The sequence below is a fragment of the Camelus dromedarius genome, chromosome 11 (assembly GCF_036321535.1).
Source record: "Camelus dromedarius isolate mCamDro1 chromosome 11, mCamDro1.pat, whole genome shotgun sequence".
Classification (NCBI taxonomy): Eukaryota; Metazoa; Chordata; class Mammalia; order Artiodactyla; family Camelidae; genus Camelus; species Camelus dromedarius.
Genome location: NC_087446.1, coordinates 45437686 through 45445647, shown reverse-complemented (window position 1 = coordinate 45445647; position 7962 = coordinate 45437686). Strand labels below are relative to the sequence as shown.

Below are 7962 nucleotides of genomic sequence, written 5' to 3'. Positions count from 1 at the left end.
CCTATTCTCTGATACTTGGGGTTAATGATTAGGCTCAGTTTTTCCCTAGATGGCTTCTAGTTATACTTTAGTTGTAGAGTCAAACTCTAAAGCTATAATTTAAAGCTTTGAGTGCCAATTACACCAGAAAAAATAGGTTTTAGTGTTGGAAAAACATAAAATGTTAACTTAATCAGATTACTTTACTTGTGTAATAATAGAATGAAAGTTGTGTTTTTTAGCCATCAATAATTGTCCATTCTAATAACTGTAATAAGTTTGGGAGCGTACTGCATGTTATTAAGAGTACTTGATTTTTTTCTCTTTAAAAACCACACCCTTTTCTCAGTCATGGCATGAGACTTCTTTGACGATGATGGAAAGTTTGTGTGTAGGACAAATATATAATTAACCAAAGAATATCACTAATTTCCTTCAAAGATATTTTTATACTTTAAAGATACATGTCCAAAAATTAACCCATTATGCATTTAGTATGTACTTTAAAATGTTTTATCATCATCAATTTATATTTATCAAATGCTCAATAGATGTACCATCAGTTTCTTCTTACCAGTGGATTTTTTTATTAATTACATTCCATATACTCACATAGATACATTAATATTGTGTACCTGGAGCATTTTCCCACAGGTAACTCTGCAAAATAAAATAAGGTGAGGCAACACATTTATCCTTGTTTGCAAGCCTTTGTTTGTTATAATGTCTCTGGTCTTCTCTTTGCTCAAGAAAGAAAAATCCCTTCCCAGCATAGACAAGCAGGACTTTTCCAATTTGGAATATTGTTTTGGGACATAGAATGACATTTCTGGGTATATAACATTAAGAATGTTTAGCAGCTAGGTAAGTTAAGCTTCCCAGATGAAACCACAGAGAACAAGACCATATATTTGCCTAGTGCAGAACTAGACTCAGATCTTCTGGTGTCTCTCTAGCCCCTTTGCTGCTATCTCATCTCCTGTTGTATTTAAAAAGAGAAAAAGCAGCTGGGTAGGTTAATATGTACCTTATTTGAAAGATGTTCCTAGAAATGATTCAAACTGAATTTATTTACTTGGTGATACACGTCAGCACTTTGAAACAATCTATACAAGAACCATGAGGTTTGGAATTGGATTTACAAAAAAAGTGGACTCATCTTTGTTCCAACCCAAAAAACTTTTGCTTTGAGTGGTCAGAGAGAAGTTGTGAAAAGGGCTGGCAACGTTAACAGAGGGCAAGGATACAGAGATGCTGCTTTGACTCAAGTAATGAAGAATTGATTAACTTTATTGATGGCTCATAATGGACAGTGCCCTTTGTTACTTTTAAAAAGCAGAATTCTAAAACCTGAGTGCTCAGTCTCTGTAAGACATCTGCAAACATGTTTTTAGGCTTATCAATCTAGGGAGTAAAAGGCCTGAGAATTTGGAAAGATAGGAGAATGAAGAGGAGTGAGGTTGATGGTTCCAAGTTCTCACAGTGCCATTCAGTCCTCAGTTTCTTATCTACAAAGTTAAAAAAAGAAAAATTCTATTAAAAGAACTATTACTTCCTCTAAGGGATGCAAAATATTTATGATGTATTCTCAAGTCATTGCATGGTCTCCAAGAAGGTGAAGGAGCCAGACAAAATAGCTAAAAAAATGCAGTAACAACAGCCAAGTAGTGTTGTAATTCATTACTGTTTAGAAATGAAAGAAATTGATGCTCTTGGCTGGCTTTGATTTACCTGCTTTCAAAGGAAAGCAGGTTCTCTCTTTAAATTGGAAAACTTTGATTAGACAGGACTTAGACTTTAGTTGGCCACTGGCAATGCTTTCCAATGAATCAGCAGAGCTATATTTACATTTTAGGATTTTTATATCCCAGACATGAAACCAAGAAATTCTGGTCGATGAAAAGTAAACAGGAAAAAGCTGGGCAATTTTGAAGACCCCTGTCCCCCAACCCCCACCCCGACCGAAGAATATCAACATTCATATAGCACTTGACAGTTTATGAAGATCTTTTCACACAAGTGATTCCGTTTAGTTCTCACAACATCCCTGTGAGGTAAATGTTGTCAGCTCCATTGTACAGCCAAGGACATGGAGGCTTTATGCATTTTTAAGTCATCTGCCTAAAGTCATACATTTAATCATGAAGGAAGCCAGACTAAAGGCAGAATTGCTGTCTTTTTATCTCCCCACCTCATCCTGCCCCCAACCCTGCTTCTCCTCTACTATGAAACTGTTAGATGGGTAGGAGATCGGAAGGGAAGACCAAGTTATTACTTAAACATGAGGAGGGGACACTCAATATCCTGAGTCATTCTTCAGGAGACTCTTACATTATCTATGAATCTGGACCCCCCAAATGTGAAGCACTGATGGTGTTAATATCCAGCATAGCACGTGTTACGTAAGGATATAACGTAACACTGATCAAAACATGTTTACAGTCTTCTCGAGAAAGTCTACATAGTACCTTGGGCAATCTACCCTTCTAATAAAACTGAGCATTCCTCATACAAATATGGCTTTAAAGCGACCTTGCTACAGGACAAAAAAAAAAGATATTATTGGCCAGTTTTGTCTCTAACCTTCAGCATCTTGGTAATCCTGCTGTTTACAACCAACAAAATATGAGGAACCAAAAGAAGGAACTGCCAGTTCTAACGTTACTGATTTTAAATTTAGGTGATTTATATCTTCTAACAGAACTTGCCTCTTTCCCCTCTGGAAAGGGCACCCCCTGCTCAGTATGCCTCAAGTACGCATGCCTCTCCAAGGCACCATGCCCATCCCCCGGCCACAGTTTGAGGCTACATTTTCTGATACATAAATTGACTTTATTGGCTGGAAACAATTTCTCCGAAATCTCTTCTGATTCCTTTCAAACACTAAGGCTGATAACGAGCTCATTTTTTTTCAGCAATAATGCCCCTACACTGTATGACTTCTGAATCAATCAAGCCTTAGTTATGTCAGAAATAAAAAGAAAAGAAACCTACAGCAAAATATACAGCCAGGGTGGTTATGATTTTTCCTTCAGAAATACAACTTCTGTTATTTCTGGGAACTAGGCCTGCAAATTTTAGTGTAGGATGTTTTTTTTTAAATTAACATTCCAAATAAAACAATTCATAGCTCTGTGTTGTAGCAATGTTGAAAATGCAACTAGAAACACAATCTTGTACCCAAGAAATTGATTTATGCTTATCTCATGTAAGTTCATTTGTTCTAATAGTTTCTCGCTGGATTCAGCCAACGGGTCAAAAAGTCCATTAACAAGAGTCAGGTTGAAACAGGAATGAATTTGATGGACTTGGAAGATTTAGGCGAGTCTTTCCATGTGCCCATACTGTTTGTCGGGCTTCTGTTGTTAGTGAAAGAAGTCTGTCTTCGGCTCATACTGTCAGAATCTCCTTTGTTGAACGTTTGCTTCATGTTTTGGCAGCATGGGAAGCTCTGGACACAGTCTTGCAGGAGATGGCCACTAAAAAACATGTATATCCAGGGATTGCAGCAACTATTCAAGGAGGCCAGCAATGCAGTGATGGTGGTGGCTGGGTTTTCGGACTCTGTATGGAAAACATTAGGGGAGAGAATTTAAATAGTCAGATGCAAATAACTGAACAGTGGATAAACTCATTTTTCCATTGATTAATGAAAGTGGGGAAAATGTTATGGGTCAATATAGAAAATGAAGTATTTTGTTTATCAGTCAGCAAAATGGCTGGTGTATGGAAATTGCATGGTTATAAAATATTTTTGTAAGCAAGAGACTTTGAAAGTGATTCAGGTATTTTAAACCACCATTAAAATATTTAAATTGAACCAGTGGAACTTTCAAAGGGTTAAGAATATTAAATAATTTATTTAAAAATTTTTGAATCCTTTGTGTTAGCACTAGCATGTGCCAATGGGCACCACACTTACAGAATGGCTGTAATTGCAGTGAAATTTCCAGAGTCAATAGACATGTATACCAAATTGTATCTATCCTAATAACTCAGGCAAAAATATGACATTATGGAACTTGTTTAGTTTTTTTTTTAATTTTTAAAATTAGACATGTCCTTTTAATAAGAAAACTATACAGAAGGGAATAGTTGAAATATAGGTCTCTGAAGGATACAATGTTTGGTTGTTTTTCTTTGGTTAATTAGAAATTTCTTTGGGAGCAGGGTAATAGCTCAGTGGTAGAGTGCTGACTTAACATGCACAAGGTCCTAGGTTCAATCCCCAGTACCTCCATTAAAAAAAATTAAAAGAAAAAAGAGAAGCTTCTTTTAATTTTAAAAGAAAACCATCTTTGTGGATTGAACAATTGAATTACATTATTAAGAACAGATGAATTTGGAAATTCTAACAGTCTTTTGAATTATTTTATATGTATTTGCACTGATAAGCTACATAAATATTATAACCTTTCACAGTAGAGCTGTTGCCCTCATAGTATACCTTTTCTAAAGATAAGAATAATCAGCAAGGGCTGACTTTCCCTGGATTATTAAATATAAACCTGGATCTCTTCACTCATGTTATGCCAGAATAAATTACAGGTTATTTAATCATACTTTGTGCTGACACTACTGTTAAAGGTGATCATGATCCATGGCTAAGACTGTTCTCAAAAAGAATGGAAATCATTAACATACCTATGCACAAGTGAAGAATTTTTTAGTAATTGTGTCTAAATCCTGATAAAGCAATAAGTAGACTGAAAGTTTTTATTTGATTGGCAATAATTAAGCGGCTGCCAGGATCAAGCAAGACAGGAAGTGGTAAACCAAATATATAGCATTTATGTTGTAGTTTTCATCATCGGTGCTATTATAGCCATGCAAGAATTTTTATTTGTTTGAAATAAATTCACTCTCCAGTGTTTTATTTGCACATACGATTTTCAAAGTATATCACAAATACTTCCTACTCCAATTCCAAATAACAAAAGGGGACACTCCTTCCCAGATACCTATTTCCCAACTACAGTTTTTGTCAGTATTATTTCTATAATATATTTGATTTGAAAAATTTTTTTCCTTATTAAACAAAAAGATTTTTTTCAAACTACATTATTAAATAATGTTTTGGGGGTAAGTTCTTGTGAAATTAGTTTTTCTAGTTTTTGAAGGAACTAAAATCACACAACCTAGTGGGTGCAGAGGACATTCTCAGAAAACGATTACAAGAATTGTGTGGAGAGGTGTACAGCTGTGTGGTCAAGTTAGTGCTAAAGACTAATGAATTAGCCTAAAAAACATTCAGAGTTTATCAATAGTCCTGCTTTGAAATACTGGGGGAAATTGTTAAGGTAATTGTAGGAAAAAGTTAAAAGATTATGATAGGAAATGGAACATTAGCTAAATGCCAGATTAAAATTACTGATTTAATTTTTACATTATGATATTTTTCACAAGCTAGCAAAAAGCAGTTGTGACAACAAAAATATTTCTCTGAATCTAATAAACTTCAAAGCAGGGGTATTAACACAGTGGTTAGTGCTTTCGCAAAAAAAAAAAAAAGTCTTTATTCTGTTTTGTAATTGTGTGGCTGACTGTAGGGCACAGTTTCTGAATTTGTGCTTTTAGGAGCATTATCATTGCATGCTACAAGTGCAGATTCCGGAGCCTCATTCAAGATCTACTGAATCAAAATGTCTGGGGTGGGGACCCCACGAACTTGCCTTTTAACAATCTCACGCAAGATGTCATTCTTATGCACACAGAAGTTTAAGAACTATTAACATAGAGGAAATTATGAAAAGAAATTCTGTTTCCTCTCCCTCCTCCCCCACCCCCCACACGCGGCCCCATTTCCTGCACCTTCCTCCATCGTCCCGACACCTACCGACCCAGAGCAAATTCTTATCCCAGACAGACCACATCTGGATGATGAAAAAGGGCGCCCAGCAAACGATGTAAGCCGTCACGATGACGAAGGTCATCTTCACCGTGCGGATCTTGGCGCGGGAAATGATCTTCACACTGCTGACACACGGCTCGAGCAGGAGCCCCTTGTGGAAGGTGCCACCCGCGCCCTTGGCGCGGTTACCCTTCTCCTGGCGCGCTGCTGTCTTTCCGCGGACGTTGCGCCAGATGTGGTAGCAGATGAAGCCGTAGCAAGTACCAAGGATGACCACGGGCGCCACAAAGATGCCGCCGGTCATCCAGGTCACGTAGGCGGGGAGCCCCCAGGGCTGGATGAAGTTGGCCCAGCAGTCGTAGGCCTTGGTGACGTTGTTCACCTCGACCACGGAGAAGACGAAGTACTGCGGCGTGCTCAGCACGAAGCTCAGCACCCAGGCGGCGGCGATCATGAGGCGCGAGCGGCGCGCGGGCTGCTGCAGCGTCTTCAGCGGGTGGCACACAGCGATGTAGCGGTCGGCGGTCATGACCACGAGCATGTAAGCCGAGGCGAACATGGCGAACACCTGCAGGTGCTTCACCACGCGGCACAGCCCGTCGGGTCCACGGAAACGGTAGGTGATGTCCCAGCACAGCTGAGGCAGCACCTGGAAGAAAGCGACGGCCAGGTCTGCTAGGCTGAGGTGGCGGATGAAGAGGTGCATGCGGGACTTTTTGGAGGGCGTGCGGTGCAGCGCCAGCAATACACTGCTGTTACCCAGCACGGCCACCACGAAAATCACGGCTAGCACAGCGATCTCCAGCTTGGCCACCTCCTCGTTGCGCTCGTCCCTCTGCGGATCGCCGTCTTTTCCGAGCGCCTCCGTTTCCCGGCTGGCGTTGGCATCGCTGGCGGCCAGAGGCCACCACAGGCTGGAGTTGCCAGCGGGCCCCGCGCCGGGGCTCCCGGAGAAACGCATGCTGTCCATGCAGCGCTTCCTGGGCTTCCTCCGAGGCCCGCTCCCTTCCCGCCTCCGCTCCCTTCTTCCCGCGCTCCCGGCGAGCCCGGCTCTGCTCTTCCTCCCGCGGGTGTTTCCCGGCGCAACGTCCCACCTGTCACCTCGGCTGATCTCGGTCGCGTCTCTGGCCCCTTTCCCTGCTCTGCCTTTTCTCGATTCGGGCGAAGCTGGGGAGGTGCACTCCGAGTCTCTGAAAGCACTGGACTCCGAACTCAAATTATTTATGCGGAGTTTGTTTCCCCAGACCGCGCTCCTTCTCGCCCTAGTGGTTGGAGACTGCCCGCTGACTCCTCTCACCACCTCCCTCCCCTCTCCCTCTGGGGTTTTCTTTCTTTTTTTTTTTTTTTTTTTTTTTTTGGCCCCTTTTCCTACGTTCATGATTTGTCCTCTTTGCATCACGGCTGCAGGGGTGGGGCTGGGAGACTCGCGTATTCATCGGCGTAACGGGGAGTCGTGGCGCTTTCCCGCTCTTCTCTTCTGAAAAACTTGGCGAACTGGACGTGTCATGCCTTTTTAGGTCTTACCACCATTTCCTCAAGCCTCCCTTAAGGGTCACCTTAACCTAGCATTTGACTTCAGTAGACGCTGTCAAGGTGGTAACCGAGAAATCCCGAGTCTACCAGCTGGCCTGCGCGCTTTTGCACCTGAACTTGGCGCACGGCTCAACCTGCTTCAGCCTGGGTTTCTCGCTCCGCGGCGAGTCTGCCCGTCCTGGGGTAGCCAATCTGGCTAATTTTATTCCGTTGGCAATTTGGCTACAGGAATTTCGTCAGTCACGGCTCTTCTCCACCCTTCCCTACGGAGTAGCCAACTGAATGACTTTAAGGGCGCTCTCTCTTCCCAGTAACTTCTTTGATGCCCGCTATTTGTTACCCTGCCTGCGTTCGCGGACCGGAAGGACTCACTCGCCTGTCCCACTGCAGTCCACATGGCTGCTGGGCGCGTATCTACAGCGCAGAGAAGAGGAGTGCCTCCTGGTTTTCCAGTTTCCCCCGGGGCTGGGAGCGGGTTGGGGAGGTGGGTGGGACGTAGGGAGTTTTCTTTAAACTAGATTCCTGGGGTTCCCTCCGGGAGAAAGCCTGACTCCCACAGCGGAGATGGGTGGGTATTGGACTACAGTGGCCCGTGGGGA

General features: G+C 42.2%; 1 protein-coding gene across 1 annotated transcript; it reads right to left on the bottom strand.

Annotated features, from left to right (window-relative positions):
* Positions 1 to 392: 392 nt before the first annotated feature.
* AVPR1A (arginine vasopressin receptor 1A) lies at positions 393 to 7711 on the bottom strand. Its single transcript, XM_010980297.3, has 2 exons — positions 5816 to 7711; positions 393 to 3543 (listed from the first exon to the last, which is right to left on the bottom strand). The coding sequence occupies exons 1-2, from the start codon at positions 7224 to 7226 to the stop codon at positions 3257 to 3259; spliced, it is 1698 nt and encodes a 565-aa protein (XP_010978599.3). The 5' UTR covers positions 7227 to 7711; the 3' UTR covers positions 393 to 3256.
* Between the last annotated feature and the right edge of the window lie 251 nt (positions 7712 to 7962).